General features: G+C 32.2%; 2 protein-coding genes across 5 annotated transcripts in view; one reads left to right on the top strand and one right to left on the bottom strand.

Annotated features, from left to right (window-relative positions):
• The window catches only part of LOC134695406 (islet cell autoantigen 1-like), a 36919-nt gene extending 20051 nt beyond the window's left edge, over window positions 1-16868 (top strand). For all 4 annotated transcript variants that reach the window (XM_063556641.1, XM_063556643.1, XM_063556642.1 and 1 more), the window contains 3 exons: window positions 13736-13993; window positions 15043-15119; window positions 16314-16868. In XM_063556641.1, the coding sequence (XP_063412711.1) occupies window positions 13736-13993; window positions 15043-15119; window positions 16314-16421 (443 nt within the window). In that variant the 3' untranslated portion in view covers window positions 16422-16868. The remainder of the gene's footprint in view (window positions 1-13735; window positions 13994-15042; window positions 15120-16313) is intronic.
• LOC134695405 (tripartite motif-containing protein 2-like) lies at window positions 410-2545 on the bottom strand. The gene has a single exon (XM_063556640.1). It carries the CDS (start codon window positions 2541-2543, stop codon window positions 501-503), a length of 2043 nt encoding a protein of 680 aa, XP_063412710.1. The 5' UTR covers window positions 2544-2545; the 3' UTR covers window positions 410-500.
• Window positions 16869-25503: the final 8635 nt, after the last annotated feature.

Consider the following 25503-nt stretch of genomic DNA (forward strand, 5'->3'; position numbering starts at 1 on the left):
TAAAACATGGTTAACTGAATGATTAATAAATTAGTTTTGTGACCCGATGATCAATTGAGGGGAAGGAAATCTGACTTGCTTCTGGAAACCTAAGGTTTGGTTGATAATGACCTTGCCAAATGTCTTCTATTGACCTTGTAAGATCACAAGGCGCCACACAGATTTAATTTCAACATTGCTGAGTGTTAATACAACCAACACAGTTACATGGATTTTCTTCAAAATGGGTTTATATACCAGAAAGAGAATTTGACAACCATGGTTTACAAATATTATATTGAATGAAACATTGGCATTACCATCTTAAGTACAAGGGAGAAAACTCTATAAATATCCTTTACTACAAGTTGATTTAGAATATCATGTTCTTCTGATTAGTTGGCTTAATATATATACTCTGAAGAAAATCTTTGATAAAGGTATTTAATTGCACTAGTACATGAAAGGAGAGTGTCAGATTGATTAAACTAAACTCTAGATGCCCTTTTCATTTTAGTTAATTAAATATATCGGAAGACACGAACTTTGCCTAGCGCTTCTGTGACTAGAAAATGTCCATTTTTTGTGATAGCTAAACCCATAGGATGCCAGAGTCCATCGCTTTTAGTCAGAAGATATTTACAGAATGAACCATCCGGTAGAAGAACGTGAATACGATGGTTCTGGTTGTCGGCTACGAAAATATACCCGTAATCATCACAACAGATACCGTAGGGTTGAAGTATTTGATCTTGTTTCGTGCCATAACTTCCATATTTTGCAAGGAATTTTCCGCTTGAACTGAAGATTTTGATATTTGGTGCTGCTGTGTCTGTTACTAAGATGTTATCGTTATTGGTAACGGCCACACAATATGGATCTACCAGAACTTTCGAACCTTTATCATCTACGGCTTCAATTTTCTGTAAAAGTTCGCCTGTTTTGGGGTCATAAACTGTTAACTGTAGTGTGCCACAATCTACAACTATGATATGACCTTTGCTGTTTGTAGTTATGCCCCTTGGATGCTTGAAATGACCAGAAATAGAGGAAAGATATTGACCAGTCGCATCAAAAATCTTAACTTCATTCGTTTCATAATCCGTCACGGCAATATTTCCATTTTTTAGAACAGTTGCATCAAAAGGTGATCCTAACTTGTCATCTGGCTTTCCAACGAATTCCAAAGTGAGGTTGCCATTCTTGTCAAAGACCTTGACCTTTTTGTTGTCCCTGTCTACTGTGACCACCTCATCACTCTGCGTAATAGAAACTCCGGTTGGCCAGACATCTTTGAAATCATTACTTCCCTCTGCGTCGAATGTTTTCACGACCTCTGGTGAATTCTTCAATGGTGGTAACATAGTGGTCACAGTCAGCTGACCATTTTCAAGAGCAGATGCAGCCTCTTTTTGACTAACAGGAACATGTTCAAGTAGAAGTTTTCCAAAGAGAAGTTTAATATTTTGTTCAATGTTTGTTCCTGTGGAGAACCCCATTTTTAGTTTCTGAGTAATTCCATCAATTTGCATATTAGCAAGTTGTGTTAGACGGAAAGTAATTTGCCGATGTAAAGCAAGGATTTCATCGCTTCGTCCATGATGAAGTAGATATTGCAGATATGTCGCATTATCCTGCAAAGATTTACCAGCGATTTCAAGGTTATTGCTTTTTGTTTCAAGGTCAGCCAATTCCGCTTCACATTTTTGAGAAATGTTTGCAAGCATTTCAGATTTGTAATTGTCAATTATTTGATGTAAAGTCTTTGACTGGGCTTCTAAATTTTCTGTAAGTTTTTGTTTGCTCTCTTTCAACGAATTCTCGTAAGATTTTAAATATTTCACATAGTCAGCAATGCTTGGAATACGACCTTGGATGCCCTCTAGTAATCCATTAATATGACGTTTATAGCGAGGCAAGGCGTCGTCAAATTTGATACTCTTATGACTATCATGCTCCTCATTTTTACATTGAGGACAAATCAAAATTTCACAGATTTCACAAAAAAAGTCCAATTGATCGTCGTGTTTGGTACATGATCGTGCTTGATGTGAACGCATGTCATGGTCATAGAGGCCATTTTGAATTTGTTTGAATGGTATGACACTGTGGTTACGTGTTATTTTTGTTCGACGGTGGGCATCAGAACAATTGCTACACATATCGTCATTACAGTCTAAACATAAATATTCAGCCGATGTAATTTTCCCATCAAATGAGCAATAATCACACTTTCGTTCTTTTGGATGTTTGTATTCATGAATATTCAGTAAATTAGACAAGAATGGATTCTCAGGAAATGCACGGGCTCCCTCTCCTGGAATTCCTATAAATGATTGACATATAGGGCACTGTAATCGATCAATAGAATTTTCTTGATTTGTCGTGACTGGTGCATCATGGGAGATTTCCTCAATGCAATTCTTACAGAATGTATGTAAACAAGGGAGAATCCTGGGATCCTGATAAATCTGGTTACATTTGGAACACCTCAGAAATTTTGATTCGATTAGTTCAGCAAGAGTTATCTCCACTTTTCCATTCATTATTGTTGCTGTGGTCATCCCTGAAAAATAAATCAAATAGATGTTAAAATCAAATTTAAGTAAGTTGGTAAATTTTATTTATAGTTGTTACAAATGTTACCTGGTTGGGTGGTACAAAATGTATTTGTAACAAATGTTACCTGGTTGGGTGGTACAAAATGTATTACAGCAAAGACTTCTACTTCAGGCAGTGATAGGGGCTGTCTTAAAGTTTCAGTGAAGTTAGAGGGTTTTTTTTTGCTCTGTGTTGAGGCCTCACTATGACTTTGAGATGAAAAACAGCTATAAAAAAGCGCTGTTCCTTAGCTTTTGGTGTTTTTTTGTTGTGCATGCACTAATTATGTGTCATGGATGGATACCTTATATATATCCTTTGTTTTTTTAATAAATCAACAATAGACACAAACTTAAGAAAGCTCATACTAACAGTGTATGTCCTTTCTCCCTTACAATGAGAACAACAAAAATAATGTTCCCCCCTTCTTTATCAAACCAGGATCCACATATATATTATAAAATATCTCAAAACAACAAGGTTTCAAATGAGACTAGTACACATTAAACACATAAGCTGTCTTCATTCTTAACCACAAGTCATATGGCCCAGGCTTTTAAAATTGTTTTCAGGCTTGTAAAATTCTTCTCTACAAACCAACAGTATCTAACTAAAATTTCAAAAAAAAAATGAGCTTAGTGCTTGTGGAATCAAGAGTTTATCTTGAAGGCTGCATAAGCATAGGAATGTTAACACATACTATCTTAAATAAGATGATCCCATTTAGCTGGATTGACAAAAAAAATAATTACTATAAATAAAAGAGAACTTTACCTTTAAAGATCTAGATGGAATAATATCTGTATTAATTTTACAAAAGCATAATTTCCTTATGCTAATTCATTCACTTCACTACAGGGTGAAAAATTATAAATTTAAATACTTGTTTACCTAAATACCCAATTTTCCAGATGACTTTTCACGTTTTCACATGTACATAAATTTAAAAAATGAAACACATCATTCCAGTAGCTAGGGACAACAAACTTTCTATAAAAAATTCTGTATTAAATATTGATAGAGCAGATTAAATTGATTAATCGCTTAAAACATATTTTATCGTGATAATCGCTTGATTGATGACAGGAAAAAGGAAAATTACATATTGATTTTCATTTACCTGATTACCCAAGTGAGAGAAGTTAAATTGAGCAATTAGTGCAAAAAGGTGACATTGATTTGGTATTGGATTTTAATTAAAGGTTTAAACTTCAAATCAATCAAATATATTGAAATCAAATTTCATTTTTAGACTTTAATTAAATTAAAAACATATTGATATTCTTTAAGAACTTAACAAAGTTAGTATTTTAATAGAAAATACTGAAGTTCTTAAGTTAAGTATATTAGCTTGATCCATATATGGGTTTAGTTGGCAAATACAGTCATTATTTTATTTTATCAATATTAATTAAATTAAAATACACTTTTAAATTTTGCTGGAATTGATTTTATAGGTGTTATCATGTTATGAGTCCACAATCAATTTGTAAAATTAAAATCAAATTTCATATGGTTTTACACTCATTTAGTTTTCCAATTTTGCTGTAAACTAAAGAACTAATATTTTTGTCAGCTAAACTTTTCTTCCTGTCCAAATAAAGACATGAAAATGGAAACCAAGGATGCGAGTTCATTTGCAGAATATCTAACTCAAGATTTGTGAAAAAGGTCATTTATTCAGAATATCATAAAGCATTATATAACTGACAGTGATGGACAATTATGTCATCAAACAAAACTGAATAAATGACAACAATTGCAAAGGTGGGGAATAAATACCGCCACTCATCAATAAACAAATTACAAAACATAAACAAACAATTATATACAATCAACATATCTATGATAGAATAATAATACTAAAACTTTTTAAAAAAAAATAGGGTGTAGGTGGGTGGGAAATTGAAAATCTTTACTTTTCTGGCAAAACAAAAATAGCGTCTAGTAGCATTCAGTGCAATTGCGATAATGCGGGCGCAACTTGACGCTTGTTGAAAGTTAGCATGCACTTTAACCTCATTGGTCAATTAAAATATTTGTGGCCAATGATAATTAGTATTGAACCTGATCATGCCATGACCATGCTGACCTTGACTGCCTGTAATCGAAAACTTGCATAATTCCTAGACAAAGACCATGGAAATTTTCGGTTTCTTATTACACCATTGATAAGAAATAAAACCTACACAAGTTGAAACAGTAGCCCATAAAGCTAAAATTTAGTGTATAAAAATTTACTGCCAAAAATGTTTTTATTATAATAAAACTTATTATTTGAAAGAACTTTTCATGTGAATTTTTTAAATGCCTTTTGTTTATAATCATAATAATATTGTAATTGGTCTTACTATAATATAGCCTTTTTGCACTGAGATTTCATAAGTAGACACTAATTAGGGCCCCGACTAAAAGTCGGGTCGCCCTATAGTGATCAGTCTGTCCGTCCATCCGTCTGTCCGTCCGTTCGTCTGTCCGTCCGTCCGTAACACTTGGTGTCCGCTCCATGTCTAGAGAACCATTATGATTTCATACTTATTACTTAACATGATTATCAACCAACACCAGAGGGTGTGTCATGTTGTATGTACAACTTTCTAGGTCAAAGGTCAAGGTCAAAAACTTTGGTTTTAGTTGACAACCCCGTGTCCTGTGGTGAAGATTGTGTCCGCTCCATATCTAGATAACCATTATGATTTCAAAGTTTATACTTGACATCCATTTTAACAACAACCAGAGGGCGTGTCATGATGTATGTACAACTTCCTAGGTCAAAGGTCAACGTCAAAAACTTTGGTTTACAGTTGACAACCCCGTGTCCTGTGGGATTGTGTCCGCTCCATATCTAGATAACCCTTATGATTTCAAAGTTTATACTTGACATCCATTTTAACCACCACCAGAGGGCGTGTCATGATGTATGTACAACTTCCTAGGTCAAAGGTCAACGTCAAAAAAACTTTGGTTTCAGTTGACAATCCTGTGTCCTGTGGTGAATATCGTGTCCGCTCCATATCTAGATAACCATTATGATTTCAAAGTTTATACTTGACATCCATTTTAACCACCACCAGAGGGTGTGTCATGATGTATGTACAACTTCTTAGGTCAAAGGTCAACGTCAAAAAAACTTTGGTTTCAGTTGACAATCCTGTGTCCTGTGGTGAAGATTGTGTCCGCTCTATATCTTGAGAACCATTATGATTTCAAATATTATACTTGACATCCATTTTAACCAACACCAGAGGGTGTGTCATGATGTATGTACCACTTCCTAGGTCAAAGGTCTGTCTGTCTGTTGGTCTGTCCATCGCTAACAAATTTTATCCACACTATATTTTGAGAGGACAGCTGTTATTATTTCATACTTTATACCTGACAAACATTTTCAACTTAACATATATATAAACCAACACCAGAGAATGTGTCATAATGTATGCATCCTAGGTCTAAGGTCAGTCTGTCGGTCTGTCCATCCCTTCGTTGTTCTTAACAAATTGTGTCCGCTCTACCTCTCGAGAACTGTTAATATTTCATACTTTATACTTGGTGGGTCATAATATATTGAAGGCATAATTCTAGAAATATGTGACAAATATCAATTGGGCAGCACCTTTAAACATATTGTTCAAAAATCAATCCATATATCCAGAAGTCACCTTAGAGTAGTCAACAATTAGTTCACATCATGCAGTCATATCACTATTATACTATGAAAGTAAGATGAGAATATTTATCAGTTTTAACTTAAAATCTTAGATTGAAATCACACATGAGACTATGTAATAACTTCAAATAATGCTTCATATCAGATTATCCATACAACTTATTTACCCCACATTATTGACAGCGGGGCCCACAGAGATGGCTTCCATCTCAATGATATCTAGTTAATCTACCAATCAATAATTATAATTTGTATTGAACAAGGCTTAATTTTTGGCAGGAATTACAACTAGGAAGACAATCTGTTACTTCCCTTTCAATGTCAAAAAAGAAGACATGGCATGATTGCCAATGAGACAACTCGATCTCCACAAGAGACCAAAATGACACAGAAATTAACGACTATAGGTCACTGTACAGCCTTTAACAATGAATAAAGCCCAAACCACATAGTCAGCTATTTACATTTTGCCAATGAGACAGTTCTCCACAAAGGACCAAAATGACACAGAAATTAACAACTATAGGTCAACGTATGGCCTTCAACCCCTTCTTGTAATTCACATAACTATATCAATTTTAAGGCATTGCCATTGGTAATAGAAAGTGTAACAGGTCATTAGAACTTTTACAGAACTTAGCTATAATGTGGCCAGGAATTACAACTATGAAGACATTCTCATCCCCTTATTAACCCCTCCTTTACAAGTCACATATCAATTTTCTATGCTAACAATAAATTAGAAATTTAAACACCACTGTATTTGTTTATTATATTATATCGGAAGGTCAGTACATAATTGGGTGTGAATTTGTTTAAACTTTGTTTGACTAAGCCATATACCGTCCACTATATAAGAGATATATTATGGTAATTCTGCAACAGTTTATACTAAGACACTTTAATTGAAAATCCTAATCCTTTGCTTGACATGAGGCCAGTTGGATTAAAAGGTTTAAAAGGAAAATCAAAAGAAAGGAAAAATTTCATATTGTGTCCTACTCTTTTCTTATATACTTTAAGAGTACAATAGGCCTTTTGGTTATAAAATTTTACAAAGTTCTTGGAGTTCAAAATTTGTCCTGAAACACCAAATCCAATTTCTTTATTTGTTGATTTTCGAACCTGAGTACAGTGAATACATATGAATAAAATTGAATTGGTTAAATTGCAGTTAAAGGACAAAAAAACGGGAGTCAAAAGAGTTCGAAATTTTCAATTTTATGGTTTTGATATAGCTACTGTAAATTCAGAAATTAATGCGAGGTTTTTATTATTGCGAAAAATGCGACTGACTTGTAAACGCAATAATTTAAACTCGCATTTTGAAATATTTTATATGAATTTAACAGGATTTTTCTCAAATTCGTAAAAATTAAAATCGCATTTAAGTCTAAAATGATAAAATCGCAATAATAAATGCACGCAATATTTTCTGAATTTACAGTATATATGATAATCCCTGAATGTGAACTACTGCATGGATATCAGGTTTTAAACATTTTGTAGAAACATTTTTTATAATAAAATTACAAAATCTCATGAAAATGAATGTGAAAATTGCTTTATTTTTAGTCTGAAATTCTGAATACTTTTAATTAAGTAAAAACTGGGCTTAATCACACTAATGTCTAGCAAGAATCATGGAACATTTTTAAAAATGATGTGTATTTTTGAATGAAAAAATGTAAAGGCCAATCTACCTGCTTGGCGTTTTTAGATATAGACAGCACTGAATTATTTTTTAATTTACTTCATGTATCATACATTTTATATGAAGATTTTATCAATGAATGAAATAAAATACAGTTTAAAGAGATAAAACTATGAATACTAACTTTTAAAATCAATAAAAAAAAAACCTGATAGATCTTACCCCAAATTTTAGTTTTTTGGAATCCTGAAAATATATGTGACTGTTATCTCTAGTGTTGTTATGTGGCCTGTTTTTAACATCTCCAGGTAAAAATTGACAGGTAGAAATAATTTTACCTTTCAAAAACTTATAATCATAACATGCCTATAGCTTATATCATAAAAGTATTTTAAAAGGGATCAGCGTTTTAATTCTTTCAATTATTTAGTTTGAAATGTTAAGTATCCATGCTTCAGTAATTTGAGCTTTCTTTTTACATGTATTTAAATGGATAACTGTGAATTAAAATAAAAAATTAAATATTAAAAGAAAATTGCGTGTTAATAGTTAAAAGTTTAAATCTGTGGATTTGTGTTAAATAGCTAAGAAGAAGGATAAAGATAAAAAAATATATATAAAAAAACAGAAATTATTGCGTGCATTTATTATTTCTATTTTTGTCATTTTTAACCTAAGTTTGATTATAATTTTTACGATTTTGAGAAAAAATTTAATTCAAACAAAATATTTGAAAATGCGAGTATAAATGATTGTATTTATAACTCTGTCAAAATTTTCGCAATAATACAAACCTTGCAATAATTTCTGAATACAGTATAAAAGTTCATTGACTATTTTCATCTTTTATTTATGTCTGATTTGGTACTTACACATACATGACATAATAGAAAAACAAAGGATGTGGGGACATCCGTCCATGACTCAAAATCAATACATTCACAACAACAAATAAACAAACAAAGGGCAAAGGAACAGTACTTTAATCGCTGTTCTATATCTCCAAACTTCAGCATGGAGAAATAAACTCTCACCTCACTGCAAGTTAGACGGGCCCTAGCACTGGTATCATTATACAATAGAAACCAATTCTGCTAAATGTTCCTAACTATTTAAAGTCTTTTATTTTAGATTCTTTTTAAATAACTTCAGGATTTTATTTGAGTGATTGGTTGGTTGGTGTTTAACTTGTTATTTTGTGGCTGTCGTTTGAGGAAGCCAGAATCAAATTTCAGTAGGTAAACTGACAATTCTAGTCAATTAAGATTGTAGTCTATTTCACCAGCCGTGTGAGGGATTTACAGCCTTGAGTCTTGACAGGTTAGGGACCCAGTAGTTTTATATTTAGTCCACTAAGCCACTGAGGCCCTCATTATAAAACATTTGTTGGCCAAATGGGCATTTGTAATAAAAATGGGATTTGAAGATCTCTAAATTTTACCACACAGCCTTGACAGCCCCTGAACTTTAATAAAAACCTATTTTATACATGTGTGAAAACTATTTTTTTTACAGATAGTGTTATCTCACCCAATGGGTAATAAAGATACCAATCTGTCAAAATATAGAGTCTTAAGTTAACAGTTTATTTACCTTAGTACATATTAGGGGATTTAATATCTAGGCTGATGTTGACAAATGAAAAATTTACAGCCGATTAAATAGAAATATTGAAGAAAACTTCACAATTTTGTAAGATTTTTTCCCCACAATGAGGTACAGTTAAGGGTAAAGATATTATATTTTTAGATAGCGTTACCCAGTTTTACTGTAAATTCACCGCAATAATATTTGAAGAACATAAATGAGGCACCAATCCAATGAACCAAATGATTTGCAAAATACATCTAGAGGTCAAAACTCAGTTTTCAATGGTACAAAGGTCAGAATGTTTATTATGTAATATAAGAATTATTTTACTGGTATCTGTGTCCCCCAACTGCTCTTAGGGCTCAATGGGCCAATCTGATCTATTGCTGTAATCTGGTAATGGTCAGTATTTGTTCGTTAGCTTTTCCAAATATTAAGTTGATGTAGGGTATATGGCATTATATGCTAATGAGGTGTCAACCCATTGATTATATATAGAACAATACTACCAATTATAAGAGTTATTGCCCATGTAGCGAAATTGAAAAGTAGACAAATGGAGATCCACAAATTATTATTCATTGGTCATCTACAGGGGCGGATTCAGCCATTTTGAAAAGGGGGTGGGATCCCAACCCAGGACAAAAGGGGGGGTTCCAACTTTATGTCCCCATTCAAATGCATTGATCAGCCCAAAAAAAGGGGGGTTCCAACCCCCAGATTCCCTACTCCACCTACCAGGATCCACAACTGATCTATATAATGATGACTTCCTAGTGTGAAGAGCCACATACTTTTGACAATGTTTATATAGAACAGACTATAATGAAAATGAATTTTACACAGACCAAATGACTGTATAATTTGTAGGTAAACACAATTATTGAGTAATTGATTAATTGTATTGGTATAATAAATAGGAATATATAGAGCAATTATACTACTGTAATCTATATTGATATTTTAAGTGGGACTTATAATGAATAAATACTTGGATTATATTGAGGGTCTTTGGTGGGGAGGGGGGATGGGAAACTAGGTGACAAAAGCTACATGTCAGTATAAAAAAGAAGATGTGGAATGATTGCCAATGAGACAACTATCCACAAGAGACCAAAATGTCACAGACATTAACAACTATAGGTAACCGTACGGCCTTCAACAATGAGCAAAGCCCATACCGTATAGTCAACTATTAAAGGCCCATATAATACAATGTAAAACAATTCAAACGAAAAAAACTAACTGCCTTATTCATATAAAAAAATGAAAGAAAAACAAATATGTAACACATACACAAACTACATCCACTGAATTACAGGCTCCTGACTTGGGACAGGCACAAACATAAATAATGTGGCGGGGTTAAACATGTTAGCGGGATCCCAACCCTCCCCCTAACCTGGGACAGTGTTATAACAGTTCAACATAAGAACAAACTATAAAAAATCAGTTGAAAAAGCCTTGTTTATAGAGTCCAACAATACACAGGAGGACAAGTGTAATGACTGTGAAGACCAGTTTTGGTTCTTGCTTCTTTTTGTGCTTAGCAAACTGTTTTGTTATATAGGTCGATTGTCTTCTCTTTTGATTTTTATGCCCCACCTACGATAGTAGAGGGGAATTATGTTTTCTGGTCTGTGTGTCTCTTCGTCTGTCCGTCCGTCTGTTCTGCTTCAGGTAAATGTTTTTGGTCAATGTAGTTTTTGAAGAAGTTGAAGTCCAATCAACTTGAAAATTAGTACACATGTTCCTCATGATATGATCTTTCTAATTTTATGCCAAAGTAGAGTTTTTATCACAATTTCACAGTCCACTGAACATAGAAAATGATAGTGCGAGTGGGGCATTCGTGTACTTGGGACACATTCTTGTTTTCACATTTTTTATGTCAGCCTAGATCATCTATATTGTTTGGTACCCAGTTTATCTCATTGTTGAAGGCTGTATATACAGGGGTCTATACTTGATAACTTTTTTTTTTTATCCTGTGGATAGTTTTCTCATTTGCAATCATACCACCTAATTTTTATGCCCCATCTATGATAGGGGCTTTATGTTTTCTGGTCTGTGCATCCGTCTGTCCCTCTGTATGTCCCCCTTCAGGTTAAAGTTTTGGTCCAGGTAGATTTTGATAAAGATTAAAAACTGAATGAGACTTTTGACCCCAATTCAGGGTCCACTGGAACATAGAAATTGAAAGTAGATTTTCAGGTTAAAGTTGTTGGACAAGGTAGTTTTTGATGAAATTGAAGCCTAATCAACTTAAAACTTAAGTATATGTGTTCCCTGTGGTATGATCTTTCTAATTTTAATGCCAAACTAGATTTATTACGCAATTTGATGGTCCATTGTGCATGGAAAATGATAGTGCGAGTGGGGCATCGGTGTACATTACAGGGACACATTCTTGTTTACCCAATTTCATGGTCCATTGAACATGGAAAATGATAGTGCGAGTGGGGCATCAGTGTACTTTGGACACATTCTTGTTATACTTATAACATTTGCTTTAAGAAAGTTTAAGTCATGTAATATAAACCACCTACATCAACAAAACAAACTTAAAAGTAATGAATCCACATGAAATGTAAGAGATTACATAATAGCTTTGAATGTGATTGAAAACTCATTTGATAAAGTTATGCTTTTGTACACTGTGTATGAAGGCGGAGTTATTGCAAATAAAATTGAATTGAAATATAACAACATACATATTTAAAAGTATGTAACTAGTTGTTTTTTTCAGCAATATAAGGATTTTTTGACAAGAGTTTTTTATTAACTCTAAAACTATCATGTGATTTATGAATGAAGAATGGGTCTGAGGTGATTTTGTTATATTATGAATAATAGATTAAAAGTTTTCTTTTGTTAAAAAATATGAAAAGAAATGATTTTACTTTTTGAATGATTTAAATACCCTTTCAGCTATTACAGTGAAAATAATGGTAAACATAAACATGTTTGAAGTGTAGATCAGAATTTATAAATAATGAAAGTTATAAATAGCCAGACGGTAAAATGGAATAGATTTATTAGTCAAACCTGAGTATAGACAGGGTTTTTCAACAACTTCAGGTTTCACTGTACAATGAAATATTGAATCCTTTAAATTTCAGATTTGTATTAAATTAAAATTAATGGTACTTGTACTTGTTAGCTGATGTATGGCTATATAGAGGGGGGATAGGACCTTCATCAGGACTCTGGGATCGGGTGTTCTTAAGCTCGGGATTTCAGGATTCACCCTTTTGGGATCCGGGAATTCTATTTTTTTCAAATTTCGGGACCTCAGGATTTTGTATTTTTAAGCCCGGAATTTCGCGATTTCGTGTTTTTAAACCCGGGATTTAGGGATCAGGACCCCTCCTACCCTCTCTCTCTAGCTATAATGTTCATGAACTTATACTTGTACGTCCCTGTCTTTTAAATTTTTGAGTTTGAGGGTATCAGTGATGAAGATTGATCCAGATTTTACAAAATATATTTGAAATATGTTATGAGTTAATAGTACAACAAGGATTTCATGTGGTTGCTTAAAATGAAAACAACTTTGATATTTAAACAAAATAAAGTAATAAAATCATTAGTCTCGTGTGTAGTTTTCAAAATACGAGACATTTAGAAAATGGCGGGAAAAGGGTTTTCTTCAGACTTTACTATTTGTTAACATTGGAATTGTTTTTTACCCTTTCAACCAAGAAAAAATAACAAGGATTTCATGCCGCCGGATCACTAAATCTGAAATGATCTATTGAACAGATTTATGAAGACAAAAGTGGGGTGTCGTGTAAATTTTTTTTAATACATTTGGATGGATAAAACCTGAGAAAATCGAAAATATGACAAGAATTCAAACACATGACCAGCAGACATCCTTAATGATAGATAATGAGTCCTAATGCAGATTATTCATCTGGAAAGAAAGAAAAAAATAGAGTGGAGAAACACATACCGTATAGCGGGTTATTTTCACAGTAGTAGTACAAAATCACAAAAATAAATTCCGCCAACTTAAAAGTGCACATGCAAAGGAATTGATAAAAGTTTGGAATAATAAACACCAAAATATTTCACACCCGCATCAAATAACCCACTATATGGTATTTTACATCTTGAATTAGAAAAAGATGTTGAAAAATTATTCTTAATTTTGAATTTTTCATGTGTAGAAGAAAAAACATTAACCAAATTTGCTAAAGACAGAGATATTTAAATATGAAGCAAACTTTCCATTTCAGATAAAGATTTATTGTCAGATGACCTTGACCCTGATGACACAGATAAAGACGACATGACAATATTGAATGAGATTCTGAATGCTCCATCTACAGAGGAGGATGAATTCAGTGCCGAATGGCAGGCTGTGTTTGGAGATGGTAAAACAGCCACTACCATGGCAACTAACCAAGGGAGTGAAACAGAACAGCATGCTGAATTTATGCCTTCAAATTTATTAGACTTGAACAAAGAAATGTCGGGTATCAATCTTTCACAAGGTATGCCATGTCAGTTTTATATTATTATCTTTATTCTTAGTTTTTATGTCTTGATTGGTTTTTAGGATCATAATTGATTGATTGATTTATTGTTGTTTAGATTATAAACATCCAAATGCAAACATTATATGCATATTCATGACTAGAACAAATTTAAACAACTAGAAAATAGGTAGTTTCTGTGAAGTAGACTACTGTGAACTGATGAGAAGGGCATCAAATTGTGATGGCCACTGAAAAATATATTTTGGATTGGGACAATATTTTTCCGTTAAGTACTGTAAATTCAGAAATGATTGCGATGTTTTTTTATTGCGAAAAAAATTGAGAGGGTTTTAATCGCAATTATTTAATCTCGCATTTAAAAAAGATATACATGAATTAAACAGGATTTATCTCAATATCACGAAGATAAAAATTGCATTTTAGTTTAAAATCACAAATTCACAATAACAAATGCATGCAATTATTTCTGAATTTACAGTAGGTCATATACAAACCCCTGAGATTGCTTTTAACTTGCAGAGAGTGTGATGTTCTCCATACATGAACCATCAGAATATAACATCCTCAATCAATCAGATCAAAGGTGGTTTGGTATTTATACATCCATCACAGTATAAAGTGAGCACACTTTATCATAAAACTCAGAGTTCACGAAAGTGGTGGTCCTACGTATTTTACCACCAAAATATTACAAAGGACTGACACAATTTCAGTATTTTTCAATAGAAATAATATTGAGCACCAGCAGATTTTTTTCAAGGACCACCAGGGATAAAAAGATATGCAAACTCTGATTAAACATATTATTGAAGACCATCAAAGGCTTTATACTTGGGCAAGAAGTGAAAATGTTCAAGTAGAGACTAGAAAAAAATACAGAAGTGACGAACAAAATATAAATGGGATCAACGTAGAATATCTTTACAAATTCTATGATGTCAGAGCAGTGCTAAGTTACATTAAGTTGTAAATGAATAATAATTCTTTAGACCATGTTGAATTAACAATAACATGTGCTTAATTTGATTCTTTTCATTATTTAGGTGAACCACAACAAGGCAATAAAATGGCCACTGGTCAAAATCCTCAACAACCCAAAGGAAAATCACAGAAAAAGAAGGTTTGTTATATTATTGTGAGAACAATGCTTTCATGAAATAAGATTTAAAAATAAGTGTAAATGAGTGTTGTCCTTTCCTTAAGGCTTTCATGCTTTTTAATTGAAATGATATAAGAACATTTAGCCTACCTTCAATTCAGAATAATTTCATTGTGAATATTTCACAAAAAGCTTTACTTCTGATTAGTAAAAAGTGCTTTATAAAAATATGATTTGATCAATGCTTTCACAGCCCCAACATATTACAAAAAAACACCATCCTATTTTTAAATAAAAATGTATGGAGAAGCATCTATGATTCAAAAATCTAACGATTCGAGGTCAGGCAGCAATCTTAACAGAATGAGACAACAACTATAAAAAAGAAGATTTGGTATGATTGCAGATTAGACAACTCTCCACAATAGACCAAAATGACACACACATTATCAACTATAGGTCACTGTAATGCCTTCAACAATGAGCAAAGCCCATACTGCATAGTTGCATTCAGTAGAACAGCAACGCAATGGAAAGATCTACTGTATCAACAAAAATGTCATATAAGGGATGAGGATTACAAATGGCTGCTTAACATTCAGCAGCAAATTAATATTCATATTCAGGGCCAGAACATGTTAATGAGGGTGGTAAAGAGTTATTTTCATGCAACGTGTTCAGACATTTTTATTTCATGTGCAGCTGTGAAAAGAGTTCATTATTCACCATGATTTGTGAAATTGGTAAAAAAATCAAGGTGCAAAATTTTTTTAAATTTTTCGTTCTTAGTGAAATTGCAATTTTATTTCGTGTTCCTCCATGCAGATACCACCCCTTTACGCCCCTTGTAAATGCGAAAATATTAACCCTATTTTGTACTAAACAGAGTGCTGAGCTGGTGCTAGTTCACAAGTAACAGTCTGCAGGAAGATATGTCACCTTACCATAACACATTTTTCTGACTCTGAATTGATCTTTGCTCCAATACTCAAATGCCATATGCTCAGCAGAGAAGCAGAAAATTCCAAATTTAAAGACTTTGGTTTAACCTGGCCAGGGTTCAACCTCCTCCACTTGAAGGCTAACATGCATGTGACCACAAATGTAAAACAAATTCAAACGAGAAAACTATGTTGTAAATATCCATAATTTATTTTAATATTGTATTTTTTAACAGGGACAAGACATAATCTATTTCAACATTGTTTTTTTTAGGGACAAGACATGTCAGCCTGGTTCAATCTCTTTGCTGATCTTGATCCATTATCAAATCCAGACGCCATTGGTAAGACAGAAGAAGATATGTCCAACGCCCAATTCTAGGATCTGACTAACGACCAGTTGTAAGATCTGATTAAAGACAAACTAGAGGATCTGACTTAATGGTTGTTTTCATGTGCAATTATAATTGAAATCCTGTTGTTACATTTTTTCAAGAATCTGTTTAGAAGTAGCTTGAAGGACTGTATTTTTTATGTTATTTCTACCAGCTATTAATAAATAAAATGTGACATCTTTTATTCTGACCATAAAAAAACAAAGACAAAGTTATCATTCCATGAAATAAATATACAAATAATGTGTCCCGAAACATGTAAGAATAATTCTTTCTCAAGGTACTTTTGGTTTATCCATTCATGCAAAATTTATAAATCGAGAGAAGTGTTGGCGAAAAAAATGTGACTAGTCAAGGGCAAGCCTGGTTCAAAAAGATCTGTAAACTAGAAAATAACCAAAACTTCAAAATAATTGATTTTTGATATTTATAGACAATGACAAATATAGATTTCACACATCCTTAACATTCAAATTAACACTTTATTGACTGGATTCATTATTATTTGTCGGGTGCCTGACAATTTTTCGTTGATTTAAAGGATAGAGGCAAACAACTAATTAAAAATATATGTTCAACAATAGTATATAAAGTTTTCTAGTTGATTTAGTGGAAACTTTGACAATACCACTAAATCAAGAATCCAGTAATATAAGAGTACATTAAATTCAGAAATTATTGTGAGGTTTTTATTAATGCAAATAATGTGACTGGGTAAGAATCACAATACATGTAATAAGAACTTGTACTCTAAAACGTGATTCATATATTTCTATGCAGGTTGTCCTGCAATAAAAAATCTTGCATTTTTGTCAATTCTTCAAAAATTGCAATTATAAATCTTGCAATTTTGTTCATTCTTCAAAAATTGCAATTATAAATCTTGCAATTTTGTTCATTCTTCAAAAAATCTCATTGATATCATATTAAAAGCACACAATAATTTTTGTTTTTAGAGTATTTTCCAATCCATGAAAAAATGTATACCCATGACAATAAATGAATCCACGCCATTTCTTTGTACATGTATTAATTTTGCAATCCATGATTTAGTAAAGTAGTATTTAAACAAATATTTTGAAATTGACGTATAAATGAAGTGGGTGTCTTTTACCAGTATAGATCTGAAATAATTTAAATGAATCTGTATTTTTGTCATTATAATAACAATCTGTCTCTCTATCGATCTTATTTTGTTAATGTTAATTTTTCAGTGTTTAACATGTATTATCTTTCTGCCATAGAAAAGCATGGTCTATCTACAAATTAAATCTATTTTTGTTCTTCAGTTGTTTTATAAATAAAAAATGTTAGTTATGTAAATATTTAACTGTCAGAATTCAACATCATAAGGAGATTTAGAGGGATTTTGGATACATGCAATTAAATTATTTGTAAAAATTGCAAGATAGGTTCAAAATTTAGACACTTAGAATTGAGCTGGTGTGTCTTCTAAAAAAAAATTCTAAAAAGATAAAGTTTTTTATTTCATTCTCAATATTAATTGAGTTCACAGATTACACATGTTTTTTAGTCTTGTAAACTACGCATTTTAAAAAGGAGTTGAAATGTACCATTGATAGTACCGTATAGCAGGTTATTTTCGCGGTTGTAAAATTGTCACGATTTTCATCGAATAAGGTATACAAAATATTTTGACGATTATTATTTTGGCGGATTCAAAACTTTTATCAATACCTTTGCATGCCCATTTTTTAATTGGCGGAATTAATTTTGGCAATTTTGTTATATCTGCGAAAATAAGTGAAAATTTACACCCCGGGAAAATAACTAGCTATACCGTTATACATGGTAAACATTTCTCGATTGTACTTTTCATCAACTCCTGGTTGTGGTAAGTTTAAGTAATGCCACCTTTTCCTGTGATAAAATTTCAAAGCTCTTGAGTATAAATGTTTTATGTTTTTAATGCTCATCTTTTCTGAAGTAAATATTACGATTAACATATGGCTAGTTCCCAAGTATCTGTACTCTTCCAATTCATTTCTCACGATCCTTTTGGCGAGTATTGAATTTAGACACTGAGCTTGGTACATTACTGTAAATTCTGAAATTAATGCGAGGTTTTTATTATTGTGAAAAATGCAACGGAGTTGTAAACGCAATATTTTTAACTCGCATTTTGAAATATTTTATATGAATTTAACAGGATTTTTCTCAAAATTGTAAAATTCAAATCGCATTTAAGCCTTAAATGACATAATTGCCATAATAAATGCACGCGCTAATTTTTGAATTTACAGTATTACAGACGGAAACTTGGTCAATTTTTAATATGTAGTAATGGTGACCTTCTGCTGTTGTGTTTTTTTTTTATTTTGGTCGGGTTGTTGTCTCTTTGACACATTCCCCATTTCCATTCTCAATTTTAATATAACCAAGCATGGTTGTAAAATTTAATTTTCAATGATATTTTCAAATACTGTATATTAACTACTAGATATTTCTGCCAGGAGTAATGATGTATGTGCAAAATTGATAAATTTTTATTTAAATGATATGAATATTTTGATATTATCAATAACATTTATTGCCCATGACTCTTCAGGTTTGAATAATCAACTGTTTATATTTACTTTTCTTTATATCATAAACATGTCAGCTGACAAAACATTCTTTTTACATGTATTTCTACTAGATCTTTAGTTGATAATTATCTCCATGGCAATCATACCACATCTCCTTATTTTTATATTAACACTATAACATGTGCAATTTCATGTTCCAGTAAGGGGCATTGTTAAGAAATCACATTAAACCATCTTCCATTATTATTAATACATCTACTTCATGTTATGGCATTTAACTACATGATCTGCTTGTTAATTTATATGTTTTGTTTATGTATTATACATTCCATGTTAAACTGTTTATTTTTGTTTTGTCTTTATATACATTCCTTTGTTTTGTGATTGGTTTACGTTCTTGTTAACTTTATTTGTGGTCATTAGATATTTTTTGAAGACTGAATTTATGTACTTGTTAATTTTATTTATTTGTGGTTATAAGATATTATTTCCAAAAACTATTTACATATATTATTTCTCTTTCATTTGTGATGAATTTGTCTGAAAGATCTGTAATGTATAAATCTCTTTTTTATTTAATAAGATGTTTTTAATTAGCCATGGTGTATTTGGTTAGCCATGGTGTATTTTGCACCATTTCAGAGGCATTAAATTTTAAAGATCATCATAATTATTTGTGTCATTAGGCTATGGCATTTAGATCTAATTTAAGAAAAAATATACAGTGAATCCTGTTTAAACTGAACCTCTTCTGGACTTAAGATTTTGTTTTTCGGTTTTGGCAGATGTTTGGTTTTATCAGGTACACAACGCACATTATTTAATATGACAGTCCTATAGAAAATGTATGGTTTAAACAGGTTTTCAGTTTAAGCAGGATTCGGTTTAGCCAAGTTTTACTGTACATATAATTTATTTGAACAGTTTTCAATACATGTAAAAACTTAACAACTAGTTACTTAAAACCTTTATTGCCTACCAACATCAAAACATTTCGTTTCTGAAAATATCACCTTTAATTACATACTGTTAATTTAGAAATGACTGTGACTTTCTAATAACCTAGTAATGTGAAAACTGGCACAGTATGGGGCTCCAAAAATAAATACTTAACTCATAATTTCAGTAGTAAATTTCATTAATATTTTTGCAATTGCATAAATTGGATTTTAGCAATTTGCCAATGGCCAAAGATTTGCAATAAGAATTGCACACACTTTTTCTGTTTCTGAAACTTCAGTAATTCAAGACCATTTTATATTGCGATGTTTCAATAAATCAGGTTTAGTTTTATATTAACATTTAGAGAATCAAATCTAGCAACAAAAGTTCTTTCTGTTATGGAACACATTGATATTTAATTAAACGTCTTATTGAATAAGAATGTTCTAAATGTGAATGAGGGATAATTGGGGGAGAAACTGATGTATGATCTTAACTGTTGTTGCTATATATATTATACAAAGACAAAATAAAGTTGATTAATGTATACTTAGAATTCATTTATTTTAATAAAATTGAGAATGGAAATGGGGAATGTATCAAAGAGACAACAATCTGACCATAGAAAAAACAACAGCCGAAGGTCACCAACAGGTCTTCAATGTAACATGAAATTTAAGCATGTTTAAAAGTATTAAAAAAACCAAGAATGTGTCCACAGTACACAGATGCCCCACTCGCACTATCATTTTCTATGTTTAGTGGACCGTGAAATTGGAATAAATTCTCTAATTTGGCATTAAAATTATAATGATGTTATCAAAGGGAACATGTACACTAAGTTTAAAGTTGATTGGACTTCTACTTTATCAAAAACTACCTTGACCAAAAACTTAAACCTTAAATTTGCACTATCATTTTCTATGTTCAGTGAACCGTAAAATTGGGGTCAAAACTCTAATTTGGCATTTAAATTAGAAAGATCATATCATAGGGCACATGTATACTAAGTTTCAAGTTGATTGGACTTCAACTTGATCAAAAACTACCTTGACCAAAAACTTTAACCTGAAGTGGGACAGACGGACGGACGCACAGACGGACGGACAAACAGAGGCACAGACCAGAAAACATAATGCCCCTCTACTATCGAAGGTGGGGCATAAAAACAAGAATGTGTTCATAGTACACAGATGCCCCATCCACACTATTATTTCCTATGTTAATGGACCGTGAAAATGGGGGAAAATCTCTGATTTGGCATTAAAATTAGAAAGATCATATCATAAGGAACATGTGTACTAAGCTTCAATTTGATTGGGCTTTATCAAAAATACTTAGACCAAAAACTTTAACCTGAAGCGGAACAAACAGATCCACAGACCAGAAAACATAATATACATAGAATAAGTGAAAAACAACCACCATATTCCTGACCTGGCACCGGCTTTTTCCAAAGAAAATGATGGATTAAACTTGGATTTCTATTTAGCTTAACCTCCCACTTCCTTGACAGTTCTTTATAGAAACAGACATAAATGGTTTATGTGATAATAATTCAGATTCAGCTGCCAACAGTGTGTAAACATACATAAATAAAGGCAACAGTAGTATACCACTGTTCAAAACTCATAAATCCATGGACAAACCAGATGCTCTGCAGGGCGTAGCTTTATACAACCTCAGAGGTTGGACCCTGAACAGTTGGGGCAAGTATGGACATAACATTCAAGCTGGATTCAGCTCTAAATTTTGATTGTGATTAAATAGTTGACACAGCATAGGTTTCTGACACAGAATGAATGTGTTCTAATGAAATTAAAATTTTTGTTTTCTCTTAGAGCAATTCACTATGCTGTTGAATATTATTCCTCTCAAAAAAATGTTTGAAGAAATTTTCTTTTTATTTATGAAATTTCAAATGAGAAAATTGAACCCATTTTTTTTAATCACATCCCCCTTTCCCTTATTCCAAAACTAATCTCAATTAAAATTTCTAATGGAGTTTGCAACAATTACTACTCATTTAAATACATCATAAAATATTAAGATGTAAAAAAACTGCTTGTTATCACTGAATGGTAAAGATTATTTTTTAATTTATCAGTTGGTAGTAAAAAGTGAATATACATTGTATATTGTATATATAACAAAGATTTAAGTTGATTCTGGACAAAGAAAGATAACTCCAAATAAAAAAAAATCTTACAATTAGATATTTCTTGCTTACTATTCTGGACAAAGAAAGATAACTCTAATTAAAAACAAAATTGCTCTTTCACAATATTTTGCAATAAGATATTTCTTCCCATTGCGCAATACTGTGCAATTGAAAAGACTTGCTATTGCACAAAACTTAATATAATAATTTTAGATCCTGATTTGGACCAACTTGAAAACTGGGCCCATAATCAAAAATCTAAGTACATGTTTGGATTCAGCATATCAAAGAACCCCAAGATTTCAATTTTTGTTAAAATCAAACTAAGTTTAATTTTGGACCCTTTGGACTTTAATGTAGACCAATTTGAAAACAAGACCAAAAATGAGGAATCTACATACACAGTTAGATTTGGCATATCAAAGAACCCCATTTATTCAATTTTTGATGAAATCAAACAAAGTTTAATTTTGGACCCCGATTTGGACCAACTTGAAAACTGGGCCGATAATCAAGAATCTAAGTACATTTTTAGATTCAGCATATCAAAGAACCCAACCGATTAATTTTTTGTCAAAATCAAACGAAGTTTAATTTTGGACCCTTTGGACCTTAATGTAGACCAATTTAAAAACGGGACCAAAAGTTAAAAATCTACATACACAGTTAGATTCGGCATATCAAAGAACCCCAATTATTCAATTTTGATGAAATCAAACAAAGTTTAATTTTGGACCTTTTGGGCCCCTTATTCCTAAACTGTTGGGACCAAAACTCCCAAAATCATTACCAACCTTCCTTTTATGGTCATAAACCTTGTGTTTAAATTTCATAGATTTCTATTTACTTATACTAAAGTTATGGTGTGAAAACCAAGAAAATGTTTATTTGGGTCCCTTTTTGGCCCCTAATTCCTAAACTGTTGGGACCTAAACTCCAAATATCAATACCAACCTTCCTTTTGTGGTCATAAACATTGTGTTTAAATTTCATTATTTTCTATTTACTTAAACTAAAGTTATTGTGCGAAAACCAAGAATAATGCTTATTTGGGCCCTTTTTTGGCCCCTAATTTCTACACTGTTGAAACCAAAACTCCCAAAATCAATCCCAACCTTTCTTTTGTGGTCATAAACCTTGTGTCAAAATTTCATAGATTTCTATTAACTTAAACTAAAGTTATAGTGCGAAAACCAAGAAAATGCTTATTTGGGCCCTTTTTGGCCCCTAATTCCTAAAATGTTGGGACCAAAACTCCCAAAATCAATACCAACCTTCCTTTTGTGGTCATAAACCTTGTGATAAAATTTAATAGATTTATATTCACTTTTACTAAAGTTAGAGTGCGAAAACTAAAAGTATTCGGACGACGACAACAACGACGACGACGCCAACGTGATAGCAATATACGACGAAAATTTTTTCAAAATTTGCGGTCGTATAAAAACCAAATCGGGGTAACAAACTAAAACCGAGGGGAACGCATTAAATATAAGAGGAGAACAACGACACAACACTGAAACACAACACACACAGAAACTGACCAAGCATCAGACAAAACACCACAAGAATAACAAATATAACATCAAAACCAAATACATGAATTTGGGATAGACAAGTACCGTGCCACGTCTTATCTCAATAGACTTACAACTCAACTGCCTGAAAAATTTACTTAAACGTACAGAAAAATCTAACAAAGACACTTAACAAAAATGGTGAGAAATAGAAACTATTTAAAAACAAGAATGTGTCCTTAGTACATGGATGCCCCATCCGCACTATCATTTTCTATGTTCAATTGACCCTGAAATTGGGATAAAATCTCTAATTTGGCATTAAAATTAGAAAGATCATATCACAGGGATTGGACTTCAACTTCATCAAAAACTACGTCACCTGAAGCGGGAAGGATGGACAAATAGAAGGATAGACTGATGAGGGAACGGACACATAGACCAGAAAACATAATGCCCCATAAATGGAGCATAAATATTCACCCATATGTACAGATAAATCTAACTAAGACACCAACAACAAGAATGTGTCCAAAGTACACGGATGCCCCACTTGCACTATCATTTTCCATGTTCAATGAACCGTGAAATTGGATAAAAAATATAATTAGGCATTAAAATTAGAAAGATAATATCATAGGGAACATGTGTACTAAGTTTCAAGTTGATTGGACTTCAACTTCATCAAAAACTACCTTGACCACAAACTTTAACCTGAAACATGCACTTTCATTTTCTATGTTCAGCGGACCTTGAAATTGGGGTCAAAAGTTTAATTTGGCCTTACAATTAGAAACATCATATCATAAGGAACATGTGTACTAAGTTTCAAGTTGATTGAACTTCAACTTCATCAAAAACTACCTTGACCAAAAACTTTAACCTGAAGCGGGACAGATGGACGAACGTACGGATGAATGGCTGCACAGACCAGAAAACATAATTCCCCTCTACTATCGTAGGTGGGGCATAAAAATGGTAAAAATAGAAAGTATTTAAAATTAAATAAGTCAATTAAATCAACAGCTTCTGGTGGCAGAAGCTAGTGAAACCTTATAACGGTAATCAGGACTATAAAAAGACAATAACATTCTGGTTACATCGAAGAAATTATTTTATAGTGGTCGACATGTTTTGCTATTTAGAATGTAAACATTTATTTGTCATGTTAACAGCTTAATCAAGGAGTGACACAAATATATTGTCCTGGAATCACCTGGTAGATTCTTCTGCATGGATACTGAAGGATGCAGGGTTATCTCTTAAGGTGGTACCTAACACTACAGGGAGATAACTCCGTAAAATCATCTAAACGTTTTAATTACGTTGTGTTGTAAAGAGAATTTTAAGCTTCTCTATGATCAAAATTGGTATTTGTCAAACTGCTATATAACCAGTGTAATTTTTCTGACAAAACAGTTGGTTCAAAATTTTTGAAATTTTTATATTTTTGTTAAAGGGTCAAAGTAAATACATTGTCAAAATTTAATGAAAATTAAACGAGCCAAATTAATTTTAGTGAAAGTGTTGGGTACCACCTTAATCACGACTATAAAAAAACATCATTTTGGTAACAGTTAACAGGGAAATTATAGTGATCAATATGTTTTGCTATTTAGAAAGTACACATTGTCATGTTGATAGCAAGGATTGACACATAAACATATTGTCCTAGTAACACCTCTATGGTCAGCTTAGGGCTGAAGGTCATTTGTCTGATCCCTAACCGGGTCAAATTAGAATTTAGTATTGTATTTGCTGCTTCTCTGTCAAAACAAAGAAAATATATAGATATAGTATAGATAAGAAGATGTGGTGTGAGTGCCAATGAGACAACTCTGCATCCAAGTCATAATTTGTAAAAGAGGGACGAGAGATACCAAAGGGACAGTCAAACTCA

This window comes from Mytilus trossulus, chromosome 13 (assembly GCF_036588685.1).
Source record: "Mytilus trossulus isolate FHL-02 chromosome 13, PNRI_Mtr1.1.1.hap1, whole genome shotgun sequence".
Classification (NCBI taxonomy): Eukaryota; Metazoa; Mollusca; class Bivalvia; order Mytilida; family Mytilidae; genus Mytilus; species Mytilus trossulus.